General features: G+C 38.3%; 1 protein-coding gene across 3 annotated transcripts in view; it reads right to left on the bottom strand.

Annotated features, from left to right (window-relative positions):
• Nucleotides 1-16,160, bottom strand: part of LOC140242119 (probable ATP-dependent RNA helicase DHX34) — a 31,074-nt gene extending 14,914 nt beyond the window's left edge. The window contains exons 1-14 of one of the 3 annotated variants that reach the window (XM_072321883.1): nucleotides 16,050-16,160; nucleotides 13,925-14,431; nucleotides 12,548-12,687; nucleotides 11,377-11,468; nucleotides 10,627-10,773; nucleotides 9,425-9,510; nucleotides 7,011-7,148; nucleotides 6,052-6,241; nucleotides 5,000-5,217; nucleotides 4,395-4,448; nucleotides 3,604-3,831; nucleotides 2,634-2,741; nucleotides 2,098-2,194; nucleotides 1,195-1,342 (exon numbers count right to left, since the gene is read on the bottom strand). In XM_072321883.1, the coding sequence (XP_072177984.1) occupies nucleotides 1,195-1,342; nucleotides 2,098-2,194; nucleotides 2,634-2,741; nucleotides 3,604-3,831; nucleotides 4,395-4,448; nucleotides 5,000-5,217; nucleotides 6,052-6,241; nucleotides 7,011-7,148; nucleotides 9,425-9,510; nucleotides 10,627-10,773; nucleotides 11,377-11,468; nucleotides 12,548-12,687; nucleotides 13,925-14,389 (2,111 nt within the window). In that variant the 5' untranslated portion in view covers nucleotides 14,390-14,431; nucleotides 16,050-16,160. Of the gene's footprint in view, nucleotides 1-1,194; nucleotides 1,343-2,097; nucleotides 2,195-2,633; nucleotides 2,742-3,603; nucleotides 3,832-4,394; nucleotides 4,449-4,999; nucleotides 5,218-6,051; nucleotides 6,242-7,010; nucleotides 7,149-9,424; nucleotides 9,511-10,626; nucleotides 10,774-11,376; nucleotides 11,469-12,547; nucleotides 12,688-13,924; nucleotides 14,435-16,028 lie in introns of all 3 variants that reach the window. The other 2 variants (XM_072321882.1, XM_072321884.1) reach the window with 2 other exon arrangements.
• Between the last annotated feature and the right edge of the window lie 1,939 nt (nucleotides 16,161-18,099).

The following is an 18,099-nucleotide window of genomic DNA, read 5'->3' as shown; positions in this document are numbered from 1 at the left end:
AGAGTTGTGGTCCAGGGGCGGATCCAGGAATTCCGTAAAGAGGGGGCGTGTTTACAAAATTAAAGGGGGGGGGGCGCACGCACCCCTCCCCCCATTTTTTCTTTTTATTTCTTTTGTTTCAACAAAAAATAAAGGGGGGGGGGGGGCGTGCGCCGGTTGCGGTCCTCCCTGGATCCGCCCCTGTGGTCTGCTACCACATCACGCCAATATACCTCGAAAAACATCCTAATTTCATAACCACGCGGGTGATTATGTCCCATTTTGGAAAGTATGGTATTAAAATGCATTATTAAGCTGTGAACTTGTGCCCAAGGGAAAACAAGGCAAGTGCCAAATGTGTCTCGCCCATTTGTGTAGAAGAAATTAATGTTTTTCTAAATCCCAGAAGTTCATTGACCCCGCCTATGACTTTTGACCTTGCTGTGACCTTCAACTCCCTAAGGGACATCTACCATCCAAGTTTGGTGACAAACGGACATAGGGATCAAAAGTTATGAGCCATAATCGAAACGCGCCTTAAAAACTTAACATTGGGCCCTTGTTGACACCTGTTGTGACCTTTGACCTTGTGGTGACCTTCAACTCCCAAGGGAGATCTACCATCCAAGTTTGGTAACAAATGAACATATACATCAAAAGTTATGAGCCATAATCGAAATGTGCTGTAAAAACTTAACATTGGGCCTTAAAGTTCATTGACCCCTGCCTGTGATCTTTGACCTTGAGGTGACCTTCATGTTTGGTAAAATGTGTAACTTTGTATAACCACTCTTCCCTCCAAGTTTGATTGAAATTAAAGTCCTCAGCAGAGAGTTATTCAAGTTTTTGTAGCGTTACGGATGGACGACAGACGGACGGACGACGAAGGACAGACGCCTCAGGCGATCCTTAGTCTCCCCGCACTTTCGGTGGGCTCGACAAAAATGAGGCTTAGGTTAGGTAAAAAAAGACAATCCAGTGCTCCAATCAGGAACAAAGCCATATAAGCACCTTACAGTGGATGCCTCCCTCACTTGCTGCTACAAGTTTGAATATAGCCAGGAGTAACATGCATCAAAATAAGTAAACAAAAATTGAGAATTAACAGCATTACGACCATTTCCTTTTCCAACTTTGGACAGTGTGTACAATGCTATGGGGTTTTCTGTGTCAATTGGCTTTCAAAGCATACAAAGGGTTAAATGACCCACTTACTGCCGTGGGTCCTTGAGTCCAAGGGCCACCATCTGCAGAAGGAGGGAGTCGAGAGGAACTCGCTGGATCTCTGGGGTGGAGTAAGCCTGGAAGGAGTCGTAGTCTGACTCTGCATAGAGACGGAAACATACCCCTGGCCCTGTGCGACCTGTACAAGGGGAAAATATTACTAAATATCATTCTATCTCTATTACCTGATGACTCCAAGAACCAGGTGTGTTGTGTATTACAAACACACAAAGTTACCAGAACTAAGAGGAAATGGCTTTAATACCTATGATGAAAAATTCCTTACCGCTTGTTTCTTACTTATGAACACTGTGGAATTGACAGACATTTTTTTTGTTTTGTTTAAGAGAAAATAAATATGTAACAGCCTTGTTTACTCCATCATAATGGTCCAACAGCAGGTCTAACAAAAATAAACTATTAAAGCAAAATGAGCTGGTTTTGAGAAACCTACAGTAATTCAACTTACATTTGTAAAATGTAGACTAGCTAATCATAGAATCGAGATAAAAAGGTCAAATTTCGATGAAAATACCTCAAAATGCAAATAGTAATTTTCTTTATCAGGATTAGAGGAGAAACAGCAACAAGCAAAAAAAGAAAAAAGAAAAAGAGGAAAATTTATATTCTATAAGTAAATAACAAAAACTAGAGGAAAACACAAACTATAATTTCAAGTCCACAGGTCTTCTTCTTAGTAAGGTATTTCATTGAACATCATATCCAGACCTTAAAACTGTGAGCAATTTCACCATGTCATGTCATCAATGACAACTGGTATTCTCACACGATTGTGAGTTCACAAGCTTCCTCTGCACACTAATCAGAAATTTATTTTCTCCTGCTCTCAATTACTGAAATACAGAAAAAAAAAAAAGAAGCAAAGGACACTACCTGCTCTTCCTTTGCGCTGCTCTGCGCTGGCTCTACTGATCCAGAACTCCTGCAGCTGTTGCATCATCGCCTGCGAGTTGAAGTTCATCTCCTTCACCTGGGGGCATAAAGACAAGGAAATCTTGCTTGAAGCCAAAGAAAAACATTGACAAGACAAAATGACAATGTTACAGGAAAGGTAAAAAGGTCAACTCCTGTATATTCTAGACTAGCTGGACATGCAAAATCTGCACAACAATTCTGTCAAAGACATACTACACTTCTGTCGAACACTGTGCACACTTAAAATATACCCACAAAGATGTAATTATGTGGAACATGTAACATTATCACTATTTCTTCATCAACGTACAAAGAAAGAGTTTTATACTGCTGAAGTTTGATCCTGCAGGACTTTGGTTGGTGTAGCTTTTCTGTAAGACATAATGATATGACACCAATATCATGATTCAATGCACGCAAAAACACCAAATTGTACACCCTACAGAGGATCAAATTGCTTTAATATCTTGTAGTTAATAGCTGACAGGCCTTACCTTGCCCGAGTCTACAATGAACCTGACACCATCAATAGTGACTGAAGTTTCAGCTATGTTGGTAGACACAATGCACTTCCGCACTCCGTCGGGGGCTATATCAAATGCCTGCATCAGAGAAAATGCAAAATATTTTATCAGTTTTGTAATCATTCAGTGGAAAACGGGTGGTGTTAAATCAACTTTTCTCACCAATGAAAATGATCACAGTGTTCTTTTTTCTGACAATGAAATGTTGTGACACAAACAGAGAAGGTATTCCACAGTGGCACATAAAGTAGTGTATCTATTCCAAGCTCATCTGCTCTGTTGGACTGATTATCTGCGTGAATCCCCCAGAGTGTTATAATATGTATACTGACTGACTGAGATTATTTCCAAACATCCCATCTAATATCTAATACATGGGCATGACTACATTGCAAATTTGAAGTTGGCAGAAAGCAACAAATTTTCAACAGGCAAATGCCCTGGCAGGGGCCTTGCATTTGTGTACTCATTAGAGGCAGAATGCAGATTTTGCAAGTGCCAAGCCTTCAAAAAGTCACTGAAGTGCAGCCTTGAACACATCACTTAAACATGTAAAATTTCAAGACTGAGTGATGCATATCAGGACATAAGCCATTGCATGGCTCATACTGTTGCTTTTTACAACACTTCACACTAAAATGTTCTTATTTTTTTCAATCACTACCTTACACCAACTAATGTTGCTTGGCAGCTTGTGTTTCATAGTTACCATCACATTATAATACAGAGTTAGGTTTATCACAAGTGACATGAAGGAGGCAAAAAAAAAACACAAAAAAGCAAAAACCACAACAACAATTGCAAAGCATGCACTTGATCATGTTATCATGTGCAAAATTATTGCATAACTAACTGCAGGAGCGTGCTACTTTGAAGATTGGTTTGAGCACAGCCAGAGCGAACAGTCATGCACGACTAGTAGGATGGATGCCCAAATCACCTTGTCCTGTTCGGCGACTGACAAGGAACTGTGGAGGGGCAGCACAATCCAACGCTTGGTCTGGCTGGCGTACAGCCTGGCCGCCTCGACGACGCTGGAAATCTCAGACATTCCGCTGAGGAAGATCAGCAGGTCTCCCCTCTCTGTCTCGGGGTACTTGTGGTCGATGCGCTGCATGATGCGGAGATAGGGTCGGGGGTCCAGTCTCTCTGAACGGCTGCTTTGCTCCTGAATGACAGACATTTAGTACATCACATATTGTCGGTGGGGTGACAAGATTTTGTATCTCAAATTTTGGTGAAACTTATTTGTTTGGATTAATTGTCAGATAATCAGTTACGTGATGTCCTTTCCAAATCCTAGTCGTCTTACCCCAAAAATGAAGCCACTCTGGCATGCCAAAGGAAAGGCAATCCCATCTATTATATTGCTTCGGTGCTCCAACAGCGACATATTGCTTTACTATGCTCAAATTTAATCTGGATGCAAACTTCAGATTTATCTTATAGGATACATGGGAACAAGGTAAGTTTCAGGAGATATTTACAGGTGAAGTTATTGACAAGGTTATATGCAATTTGTTCAAATTCTGTATTTCCAATATATTAGTGTGTCACTTCTCTCTCTCTCTCTTTTGCCTCTATATTATTCTGCTCATGCAAACATTTCCAATAAGTTATTTTCCTTCCCTCTCCCCTCCACCACATGATTAACTTCTACAAATGTCCCCGCTTCTTACTTACTCAACCCCTACAGAATGATTCCCTCCTGATAAAATACTGGCTACTTACCGCCTCACTTATTGGGACATATTCAACCTGGATGGGATACAGCCGTCCAGGAACCTGTAGCAATCATAAAGACAGAATTTATATGGAAATACAGCAAAGGAAAACAAATAACAAAAACGAAAGTCATAATCAGATACTCCTTGAAACACATAAGATGGCCTCTTGCAACTGTAACACACACACACACACTATTTTTGCACAAAGAAAAATCTATCAATGATAAAAAAAAGTGACATCTAAACTGCAGCACACAAACAAATACACAATCAAACTTAGCATTACTCTGTGACAAATGTCAAGAAGGGTCTAGGGCAATTACCCCTTGGGCAATTACCCCGTCCCTTTCCCTGACCCTAACCCTAATCCTAATCCTGAACCTAATCCTAACCCTAACCCAAAGTCTAGACTCTAAACCTAACCCAACCCTAATCTTTACTCTAACCTTATCACTAACCAGTATTTAGCCGGGGGTAATTGCACTCGGGGGGTAATTGCCCTGATACAAAGTAACATGTCCCCACATCATTTTAGGAAATCACGTTTTGAAGTATGTGAAATATTTCGGAAGAAGTTGAGTGATGGAAAAACCAGCAGCTCTGTCTCACCTGGATGACGGGTGCCTTCTCAAAATACTTGGAGAAGAGGTTGATGTTGATGGTTGCCGACATGAGCACCAGTTTCAGGTCCTCCCGCTGCTCCATCATGCACCGGAGGACACCCAGGAGGAAGTCGCCATGGAGATGCCTCTCGTGCACCTCGTCCAGGATGATGACGTTGTACTGGGAGAGCACCGGGTCCACCTGTAGCTGTCGCAGCAGCAGTCCTGAAATCACAGCACATGGACCGCCCCTTGGCATGTATCATCATTGTTTAACACCACTTTAAGAACAGGTGCATGGGAATTATCTACCAGTTAAAGGCGCTGTTTACTTTTGGGAACAGTGATTTAAAAAATGTTCAAGATATCACTTTTGATGCATATGTGTAGGCAGGTCAGTCTTATCACAAAACATCCTACCATATAAAATTTTTGCAATAAATTCTAAAATATAAGGAGATAATACTATTTTTCTTATTAAACCACAACTGTAGATAGTTTAGTCTGCAAACATTTTATTATAACTATCGTTCACATTTTGTATATTTAACAATACTTAATATTGATTATACTGTTTCAAATTTTTACAATGGTTGTTTCTATCCTTAACTCACATTTTAGAACTATTTTGAAGCACTAATGCTGGATTTTTGTTTCATCTGTAAATGGTAAATTATGCCTTTAATATGCTTGACACTGCACTCATACCTTTCCACTTCTAAGTTCACAAGGTAGTCAAATGAGAACTATACTCTTCCCCTTTGAAGACCCTGTTGAATTGATGTCTCCATTGCCCCTATAAAGTCCCTTTGAATACATTTGTCTAGTTTATGTCTGAAGGCCCATATACATGCAATGTGTGCAAATACAATGTATGCCTTGTGTCTGTGTGTGTGTTGTATGTGTGTGTGTGTTTGTGGGCACATGTAAGAACAATATATGAAAGCTCGATTGTCAAAGTGGACACAGGCTGTAATTGTGAAGAACAACAACAAAAACAGACAGATATACGATTGTGCCAGGACCAAACAAACAAACAAAGAAACAAACAAACTGTACCTTCTGTGAGAAAGAGGAGCTTCGTCGCCTGCGTCCTTGTGGTCTCAAATCTGATCTGATAGCCCACCTGAGAGCCGTATTCATGGAGAGTCTCGTAGCCAACCCTCTTGGCCAGAGAGATACAGGCGATCCGTCTGGGCTGGGTGACCGCTAAGGAGCTGAACCCTGCACTCAACAGGTACTGGGGCACCTGAATATGAGAGGAAAACAAACCTATAGTGAAATAAGGATGTTGCACAAACACAGTTTATATTCTACATTTCTGACAGGTTTTCATACAGACAAGTTACAGTGCAGCTATCAGATACCATCATAACAGTATCTTTTGGCAGTCTATCCTGTTACTAACACACAAACATGTGTGACCAATCCTTTACATCATCAGCTCCAGCACTCTGAAATTCATTACCCCTAATGATTAGGAGATCATATCCCCTTGATTCTTTTATGGAAGCTCTGAAAACTAACCTGTTAGGACATAACAATTTCTTATATGTATGACAAGCACATACAGAATGATGATTATTATGTACTTTATAAATGCAAAATATTACAATCAGTATCAAATGCATGAAAAAGGTCGAGTCTAGTTTGTTGGAGTTCTTCCTGCCAGAGATTCTGCATCTCATTGATCAGGGTCGTTAAAGCAGGAGAGAAGCATCCTATGACTTTTGCATTCATACATTAACAGCATTTTGCACGGTGCATCTTTTACAAATACCAAGTGCTAGAGTCAAGCCTGTCTATAGCGGCCACCTGTCTATCATGGTTATCTTTTATGCTTCCCTTATAAGGTCATTAAGACACAAATTTGATTGTCTGCATCATCTCTTTCAAACTTCAAATTCCTGCTGCATATATCAAATTGTGTGAAGGAACTTACGCGCAGGGACGATTACACTTTTTACAGTGCAAAGCTAGTCATGAATGCTTTGCCTCAAAGGGAAGGACTCACAAACCTGAGTTGACTTTCCACATCCAGTGTCTCCGGCTACGATGACCACGCTGTTATTGTGGACTGCATCCACTATCACATCACGGTACCGCGCTATGGGCAGGTTGGCCTGGTCTTTGCGTAGCTTGACCAACTTGGCAAACTGCCCAAGATAATGTCAAGAAGGTGGGTAGTCAATGTCCGTGTAATGGATTAAAGGGATAGTATAGTATTGGTTGAGGTGGGAATTCAGCTTTTAACTTTTTGCGAGATACTTAGAAACTATTTTATGAAATATACAATTCTAAGAGGTATTAAACGTTTATTTGAGGAAAATCAGTTTGGAAATGGCTGAGATATCAAAACAAAGTAAAACAAGGAAAAGTAGAAATTACGCGGTGCGTAACATATGTCCCCGCCGGAAGTAGCATTTTGTAACAAAATGTGCAATATAGGTAAAAAATGAAGGTCAAAGGTCAAAGAAGTCAAAGGTCAAAATTCTGTGTAGAAGTTTTGAAGCCCTCACCTAGTGCCATCACATAAAGCAAATGGAATCGAAATTGGGTTAGAAATGGCGAAGGAGTAGCATTTTGTAGCCAATGTACAATATAGGTCAAAAATTAAGGTCAAAGGTCAAAGAAGACAAAGGTCAAAATTCTGTGTAGAAGTTTTGAAGCCCTCACCTAGTGCTATCACATAAAGCAAACGGAATCGAAATCGGGTTAGAAATGGCGAAGGAGTAGCATTCTGTAGCAAAATGCACAATATAGGTCAAAAATCAAGGTCAAAGGTCAAAGAAGTCAAAGGTCAAAATTCTGTGTAGAAGTTTTGAAGCCCTCAACTAGTGCCATCACATAAAGCAAACGGAATTGAAATCGGGTTAAAAATGGCGAAGGAGTAGCATTTCGTAGCAAAATGTACAATATAGGTCAAAAATCAAGGTCAAAGGTCAAAGAAGTCAAAGGTCAAAATTCTGTGTAGAAGTTTTGAAGCCCTCACCTAGTGCCATCACATAAAGCAAACGGAATCGAAATCGGGTTAGAAATGGCGAAGGAGTAGCATTTTGTAGCAAAATGTACAATATAGGTCAAAAAATCAAGGTCAAAGGTCAAAGAAGTCAAAGGTCAAAATTCTGTGTAGAAGTTTTGAAGCCCTCACCTAGTGCCATCACATAAAGCAAACGGAATCGAAATCGGGTTAGAAATGGCGAAGGAGTAGCATTTTGTAGCAAAATGTACAATATAGGTCAAAGGTCAAGGTCAAAGGTCACGACTGAAATTCTGTGTAGAAGTTTCAAAGCTCCCATGTAGTGCTATCATATAAAGCAAACAGAATCAAAATTGGCTCATAAATGACAGAGAAGTAGCAAATTGAAGATTTTGATCACACACGGACGCACACACGGACACACGGACGGACGGACGGACACACGGACGGACGGACGGACGGACGGACGGACGGACACACGGACACACACACGTACGGAGCCCGTTTCATAGTCCCCTGCTCGAACTCGTTCGGCGGGGACAACAAAGCAATCTTATAAGAGGTGGGTCCCATCTTTTATAAGGAACACTTTGTTTGCGATATCTCAGCCATTTCAAGATAAATTTTCATCGAATAAACTTTGAATTCCACCTATAACTATATGCTCTTTTATATTTCATAAGAGGAATGTCATTATCTCAAAAAGTCATCATCAAAAAAAGTTGGGAACCTCAAACCCCATCCCAACCATAACTGTACAACCCCTTTAATGGATTTGTGTCTACTCTTGGAGGCAGACTTGTTCTTTCAAGCACTTAAGTACATGTATTCACTGAATTTGAGTACGATCTAGTTTTACATGGCCACAAAGAAAACAACAAAGGCTTGTAACCAAGCAACCGGCATGGGACGGAACACTTGAAGTCCTTTCAGGAGGACAAGGCAATGAGGAGCAACTGCTGAAGGGTACATCTGCTGCTACCATCACAGATCTCACAAATGATAGTCCCTTATCCAATCTGCTGAGCCATAACAGCTCAGAGGTGTTTCTGCACCTATTACAGTGGACTCCCAATATAGCAAAGTCCTCGGGACTGGCAGTTTTCTTTCGTTATATCTAAATTTTTTATAACCGAACAAGCAAACAATGAAAATAATATATAACAGGAGTGCACTGTTTCTTCCTTCTGCATTGCTTTTTAGTATTTCGGTTTCTGGTATATCTGAATTTCTCTGATTATTTTCAGCATGATCTGTCAGATGTTTTACTATTTTTTTTTTTAAAAACACACTTTACAGATTTTGTGTGTTATCCTGACTTGACAGGATATCACTGTATACTAGTAATACATGTAGACAGTTGCCTTAATACACAAAGGGTTAACATATGAGAGCCACCACACTTGGTAGAAACCATTTGAGTTTCTGTCATTTACAAACATGTCAGCATACCTGTTGCTTCTGGTTGAAATCCTTGTAGTGGAGCAGCACTTTCTGGAATTCCAGAATGCGTTCAGATGTCAGCTCATCCTTCTCCTCTGAACGCGGGATAAAAAGAGATTATAACAGCTTATGTCGGTACTGTTCATTTAGTCACAAACCTCTGTATACTCGTTTCAACATAACACATGGATGTCATTTCAGTCAGTTTTTATCATGACTGACACAAGTGTTTACAGAATACATGCAAAACAAACAAACAAACAAACAAACAAACAAATAAACAAACAAACAAAAGGACTGTGTCTATGATATAAACAACAGAAATGAGACTGACTCATCAAACAAAATGCATGTATTGCACAATACATACCTGCCAACATTCCAAGATGAAATATCTTACTTGTGGATTGCAAAAATCTTATTTTATATGCAAACTGAAGTTAAAAATCTTAATTTCGGTCAAATCTTCAGAAAATACACATGAAAGGTATATCTAAATATTTTTTAAAAATCTGATTTCTCTGACAGAAAATCTGATTTTGCTATTTTTAACGTAAAAAATCTTACTGAATCTGATAAAACCTTACAAGTTGGCAAGTATGACAATATCTTCTTAAGGATCTGCTAGACAAACATTGTACATTCTTGTTTTTCATTTCAAATTGCATAAAAAGAATTCCGCGAAACATTATTATTCTTTTCAGAGAACATAACATCTCAATATGAAAAAGAATGTAAAATCGGATGCTGGGTTCATTGCTTATATGTACAAACAGTCATATTTTCTTTTTTCCTAAGTTATATTGTTGTAAATATCTTTATTTACTACTAGGAAGGGAAAAATAGAAAACTGTGTGCTTCTGAAAGACATGTTTAAGAATACAAAGCAACATGTTCTCTTGTGACACTAGAAGTTAATGATCACATATAGCACATCAATAAATGATTTGAAATTTTGACATACCCACCAAACATCAAAACAAATGCAAAACCAAACAAAACATTTATCATAAGCCTGACAAAGTCATTATTATGGAAGGCACTACTGTCATGTAAAAATCAGGTCTATCAGTATCAACTTTTCATGATAAATCTAACCCTATTGATTTGAATAACAGATCAGCAATTTTAACAAATTACTTAGGTGCCTTACATTTATCAAACTGGGGTTCCTCTATAATACTAATTTCTATAGCTGTAGTAACAATTACCTCCACTGGCAGCTACATGGCTGTAATGTTTCAGAGTGTGTTTACTAGGAACCCTCAGCTCCATGTTGATGCCATGTTTCTTGTCATACTTCAGGGGGAGTCCAAACTTTCCAGATCGCTGCTCATCTACGTCCGGTTTCTTTTTTTCTGTGGAGAACAAGGTGATGTAGAACATGAATCAAGTATTCCTGTTACCAGGTGCAGGCAGCACACAGAGAATTATATTCCTTTCACTAGCATTTTTGCAAAGCTATTCCTCCTTACTCAGGCATTTCTAGTACTACCACTGATATAGTTGCTAAAAAAGTATGAATGGATTCATCGCCAGAGTTAAAAAAAGAAAAGAAAAAAAAAAGAAGAAATCAAGCAAGACCAAACTTCACAAGAGTTCAGAATATATTTTTGTGTCAATAATTTTTGCACTACACTGCAAAAAATATCTTTTCAAAAAAAAAGAAAATAATAATAATTTTTGGTGTGTGTGTTCTGCTACAGTGCATAGGTATGTACATATCACACATTTATCATCATACCAAAAGCATATAAGGTGCTTTGAGTTTGACACTGTGACTGCACAGCAACTTTAACCCATTGAGGATGGGTTGATTTTGCTACAGCACGCATTCCCCATAGACACTTGCCCGAGTATACTCGGGACTTGTCCTCAACGGGTTAAAGAGTGAAGTTGCAGTACATCACATTTAGCTCTACTTGCAGACATGAAAGCAACTTTTTAAAGATGTATCTCACCTTGCTGTTGGCCCTGTCGACCGCCCAGCTTACTTTGGAATGCTTGGTACCGCTCAAAGAAAGACATAAAATCAGCATAATCCTGACTTCCCCTGTGGAGGAAAAGACACACATACATGTACATGCTGATTTACCCAATGAGATAGAAGTTTGGTTTTATTCAAGTTATGCTCACATCTAGTACAGAGAAGGTCTATGAAACACAATCATGACAAGTTCGAAGAGGAGCTTGATAAACACCTGTGATAAAATTGGCAGAGTTAAATGGAAAATAAAGTAGAAAGTCTGACAAATTAAAGGTGGTTCAAGAGATAGAGTCACAACAGTCTTTTCCCTTTGGGACCCAGGTTTGATGCCGCAACTCATAAATATTTGAAGTATGTGACAAACTGGACCTGCCGCCCTGATGAATAATTAGAAAAGTGATAAAATTGGCTTTCCAGGACTGGTTTCACACACTTTCACTACATACAGCTCTCATTTTAAATTTTGTGCATATTTCTGGACAGAGATTGACTTTTTTGTTAATATGTTTTATCAACAGGTAAAGATTCAAGTCAAAATTCATTTCATTTAATGAATAAGCAAAATATACCCAACATTATGTTAGAGTTTATGATGAATCTTCAGATTGCCCAGAAAGATAGCGGGATTAAACTCTTATCATCAAAGACACAAATACACCTGTGGAATTTTTTGTGCATTCTGAGGAAACTAACAGATCTATTTAAATAATTATAGCCAGTTGGAACTCCACCTCTTGAACCTCCTTCAAGTGACAAACCACTGTGTATGGTTTTGGAAGTGACATTTAATATTTGTACAATGGACTATTTATTGAAGTAAAGATCTAATGAATTAACCATCTGCTTTTTCTAGCATCTTACCTTGCTACCATCAAATAAAAAGAAAAGAAAAGAAGAATCTGTTAAGTATTAAATCTTGTATACTGTCCTGGTCGATTGAATTTCTGACCTAAAAAATCCAAGTTCTGCTGCAACAAGTTTATCCCCGTCTATTTTCTACATCATCTAATTCCTTCAGTCTTACTCAGCAAAACACCACTGAATGTTCACATGTATCATATTTATCAAACACTTGAAAGAATGTGGGATCGATTCACACACGAAGAACAAGCAATTGGGACTTTGTGAAGAAAAGAATCGCTTACTTTTTAAAGACACCATCAACATCGAAAAAGAGTCTATCAAGTTCATAGCGATGGGCACCCCAGTCAAAAAGTTGGTTCGATGATGAAGTGGTCCCTGAGGTATTTGCTCCTTCTCCTGTCTTCTCCCTGCTAGATTCTCTCTGATTTTTAAATTGACCAAAGACAGAGATTATTGTACAAAATTATTATGAGTCATGCATTTCTGTTCATGACACTGCATGACTATGGACAGCACTGCAAACTTTGCGATTCCCCTAGTTGTCTTTGAAAACCTAAGATGTTGGTTAATCCCTGTAAGAATGTGAACATGTTTTATTCAGAAATATTAAACCATGGAAGTAGCTCCATGATTATAATATTCCAGGGGAAAATACATGGAAAGGGAAAGTCTGATGTTTGATTGTCTCACTGACACAGAAAAGATAGAAATCAACATTCATTAGCCTACTGGCCCATGAATAACACACTGAATAAAAGTAAACACAAGTGATTCCAAATACTGCTGAACCAATTTGACATAATGCTCTAATTCACCTGACTAGTTATAGATACTGTCAGAGGGTATGCATAACCCTCAGTACGTGCAGTGCATTATAATATAAACTGATAATTTTCATATTCCCTCCAACATTTTTTCAGAGCTCTAGGAAATTTATAAAACATAATTGTAATAATAGTAAAAAACAGAATAATTTGTCATATTGACATTAGACATGATACCAAACCTTTGTACCAGTTGAGTAATGAAAGTTCACAATATTAAGAAGTACTCTTTAGCTAAGCTCGAGAATTTGCAAGAATCAACATTTGAATCAAGCAAGAATCAACATTTCCTTATAAAAGTATCAGAGCAGAAAAACGTTAGTTTATTACAGTTGAACCTCTCGTATCCGGACAAGTCGGGACCGGGGCTCATCCGGATAAGGGATTTGGCCGGATACGGGAGACTCAATGCTTTATACACGTACATATACATACACATGTACTGATGTAGCGAATTGTAGTACCACATGTAGTAATGTGTATACTGCAACCTTTCGTTGTTACATTTGGGGATGTTTGGGGATGTTAAAATGTCTGAAGGTAAGCAATTTGGAAGGAAATTTGATGTAATGTATGCTAATCATGTTCGAAGTAATATGTAATTCATGTGTGTTTGTGTAGGAGTTCTCAAGGAGTTAGGAATCCCCCTTTCCTCCCGTAATTATTAAAACAAAAATCACGGCGAGATTGCGTCCGTATAATAGAGAGATCCGGATAAAGGGAGGCCGGATAAGAGAGGTTCAACTGTATATTACAATACTATTACACAGAAAAGAAAAATCCCAAAAGTTGACAAGACAAAATCATTTGATAGATCAAAGCTACATAACTTACATGAGGTTGACCAAGATACTCCACGCTTCTCTGGGATACCGTCTGTGGTGGTGATGATGCAACCTCCCTCTCCAACTTTGGATGTTCACCACATTCTGTCCTGCTCTTAGAGACTTTCTCGGTAGGTTCTACTGGCAGGTCATCCACAGTGTAGCCATAGTAATTCCACGAATCTTTCCTGTCCCTACTCGAGTGACTTCGCTTCCTGTCTCCATCATACTTGGAACGGGACCTATCCCTCTTGCGTTGAGATCTTTCCTCCTCCCGATAGCAGTCTTTGTTTCTGGATGAGGAAGAGTGATGACTGTCTGAGTGTTTGGTATCGTCCCACCTGCTCTCCCGGCTGTATCTCTGCTCTCTTTCATGGTGATATCTATCCTCCCGTCTCCTGTGGTCTGAAGAGGTGTGGCCTCTGCTTTCCCTTCTGTGTTGAGATCTTTCTGATGACTGCTTGGACCGATTCATTTTATCTCTTTTTCCAACTTAGGCATTCTAATCTGCTCCTCTCTTCTGAGTGAACATAGTGTGAGGGTGAGAATTGCATGCAAGAATGAAAACAAATGTCAATATTGATTTCTCCAAGTTTGTAACTCATCTTCTACAAATGTCAAGTAATTGTACAACAGTAATTTCACAGTCATATACTACTACTACTAGATTGGAAAGCAAAGTGTGATTTCAAAGCTTCATTCAATACCAATCTGCATTCTTGAGTCTCAACATACAGTGTCACAGGTTGTAAAGTTTTATTCAAAGCAGCAAAAGAGCTAAAATTCTGTTCAAAAATTAACAATAAACACTCTGTAATGACCCTGTTAGTGTTAGTCATCATTATTATCATCATCTGGGTACAAGGAGAGGTAGATCCTGTATTGGCTGTAATCCTTTGTCAATTCTTCAGATTATCTGTGAATTTACAATAAATATTGTGACTAGACCCTAGTAATTTGTTAGTGACAAAATTTACTTATTCTAGTCTACACGCAATACTAGATGACTTGTCTAGTCTAGACTCCTTGTGTCTATAATGTTACTAATACTTAGACATCTTTACGCCCAGATCTAAACAAAAAACAACAATTTCTCTGCGTGCATTTATAGTAGCCCTACTACATATCGACCACCCTTATTGAAACCGACCGCGTATAATTCGCGCACTGAACACTTAGTACGCACTTCTCTGCGCGCAAAGCACATAAAAATGGATTGGCTTTGAATGTAGATGAGGATGGTGTGGGAAAACGCGATAATTCACTGTTCATTAATGGTTTTAATCAAGGACAAAATTTCGAATGAATATTTTCACCGAATCGTAATGACAGCACAATGTAATGTCTATGGAAGTTTCTAAAAGGCTGCTAAAAAGCTTCGTACAACACGGTGTTCAATACAACTCGGTTTGCGTGCATTGTCAATGCAAAAACAGCGGTCGATCCTAATAACGCGATTTACTGCGAGGAGCTGAAACGAGGCCACGCAAGTTCGTCGGCGATATTTTTGCACTGAAACTTCGAATCGAAAAGGGAACAACGGCATTTGATAGAGCTGGATTTTCTCAATCACGTAGGTCAAGTTTTTTACGTGAATTTCAGTGTTAAATATTCTTCTCAAGCAAATAAACATTAGGCGGTCGATAAGAAGTAGGTCCAACTATACTACAGACCAAGTACAGTAGGCCTACAGTCACACGTAACACAATACAGGGCTCACCTGCTCAGCTCACAACACTTAAATGTATTTTAGAAAATAAGATACTTTATTAATATTTAACCATAATGCCATTACTGACATCAACGAGTCGTCTAATTCCGTACCACATGTGAAGTGATATGATGTGATTTGTAGAGCTAGTTAGCAGAGGGGAGGATCTTCGCGATTGTTCATTGCGAACTGCAGGCACTGGGACATGTCATTGGGATTGTCATTACCTTCATCTCACTCATTACCATCATTAAAGTGAACGAGTGGGACTGGGATGCACAACTCTAAGTAAAGGCAGTGTTGTCCACCTTTACTTATGATTATCATGACAACTTAAAAAGACAAGAATCATCATCTTTATATCTAATACTTCAGAACTGCATTAATCAGCACTATCACTCACTCTTTTCTTGTGAGAACTTACGATCTCACTCTCCGGGCAGTTTGTCCATCTCTCGATCCTCGTCGTAGACTGGCATGCATGGAAGACAGGGTCTGTGTTGTTGTTGTTGTTGTTGTTGTTGTTGTTGTTGTTGTTGTTGTTGTTGTTGTTGTTGTTGTTGTTGTTGTTGTTGTTGTTGTTGTTGTTGTTGTTGTTGTTGTTGTTGTTGTTGTTGGTGGTGGTGTTGTTGTTGTTGTTGTTGTTGTTGTTGTTGTTGTTGTTGTTGTTGTTGTTGTTGTTGTTGTTGTTGTTGTTCGTGTTCATTTATCAGCGCTTTTCACTCAGTCTGATTACTGGTATCTGTGCCACAAGAGGTATGCTAGTCCATCCAAGAGTCTGAGCTCAGTTCGGTTGATCACGTCACATTCACTCTGGTTTCGGCCATAGAGCTGGATACAGCTCTATGGTTTCGGCTTACCTGTCAAGTCAAGAGGCAGTGAGCACCATGAGAATTTCCCTCCACCGTTAATAGTGCAGTATGTGCAGTGCATCTATATACAATATAAGTATACTTTTTTTTTATCTATATACTTAAAATATTATCATTATAAACTGTGTGTATTTTAACAAAACATATATGATAAGCACACAAAGTGTGCGTATTGCTAATAAATACTATAACAATATCAATAATCAATCTTTATTGCGTCATTTATAAACGCTTTGTATTTTTGAAATACACACACAAAGGCCTAAAATTATCTTCTATACTAACCTTCATTATACTTCTAATGTTCAATGAATCTATTTTCATCATTTTTCATCAATTTTCTTTCATTTTTATACCGTTTACGATCCAATAAATGATATTCTGTTGTTTCTAACACTGAATTGGCATGAATCACATAATCCATTTTCGTGACAATTAATATCGTAAAGACAATAATTCAGCCTACATTTTCCCAGACGAATTTGATGCACGAACACTTCTTCCTTTTTACTCATTCCTTGTAACTGTATTCCCTTAGACACCTGCGATTGTATTCTGAAGAAATCTCTTCCTCTCTCAGATGTTTCCCATTCTGTTTGCCAAATATCTTTATGATACATTTGGTAAATTCTTGTCTCGTATGAGCAATATCAACATCTATATTTTCTTTTAAAAGACCCCTTTTTGCTAAATTATCAGCAATTTCATTACCTTTCACTCCTCTATTAGACGGTATCCATTCAAAATATACATCTATATCCTGCAATTGTAAACGTTTCAATTTCTCTAAAATTTCTACAACTAAAGCACTAATAACAGAAGAAAAAATTTCTAGCGCCTGTATAATGCAGCAAGAGAATTGGTTAAAATAACAACCGAAATACTACGAAAACGAAAACTACTACATGTTGTTGTTCTTATCAGTATTTGATTTTTATACAGAGGACCATTTTGTTGTTGTTGTGTTGTTTGTGACGCGTCACATATTATGAATGTTTGCGCCTTCATCGTCATAATATCTTTACTTTGTCACCACCAAGTTTAGTTATTTTTTTCAAATCTTCTCGTTACTTATGTATCAGGAGGTCAGTGACACAAGTATGAAAGATAATCTCATAAACACATTCGTTCATTATTTTTTCTTTTTTTCTGGGGGGGAGGGGGGTTCAGAGCTTTACTGTTAATCTTTCGGATTTGAAAGTAATTGTGCAATGTTTGTTTTTGTGTGTTTAATAGCATTACTACGCTTAAAGAAGTACAATTTTTCACTGCATGGTTTTTGTTCAGGTGTCCTGTTCCTTGCACAATATAGATTGCTGCCGAAAATATTAAAAGGGATAGTGAAATGCTGCTCTCTTGGTCTGTCCAAGGAGGTTTAAGAGTTGGAGTTCCAACTGGCTGTAATTATTCAAACAGTCATCAGATTTCTATTGATGTACAAAAGAATTTCACAGGTGCATTTACATTGATTATGCCTTTGATGATCGATGTTCGAAGCCGCCGTCTTGCTAAGCAATCTGAAGATTCATTTTGAACGTTAACATAATATTGGCCATATTTTGCTTATCTATTTATTAAATGAAATGAAATTTCCCTTAATGA

Source organism: Diadema setosum, chromosome 18 (genome assembly GCF_964275005.1).
Source record: "Diadema setosum chromosome 18, eeDiaSeto1, whole genome shotgun sequence".
Taxonomy (NCBI): domain Eukaryota; kingdom Metazoa; phylum Echinodermata; class Echinoidea; order Diadematoida; family Diadematidae; genus Diadema; species Diadema setosum.
This window is presented reverse-complemented; position numbering and strand designations above follow the sequence as displayed.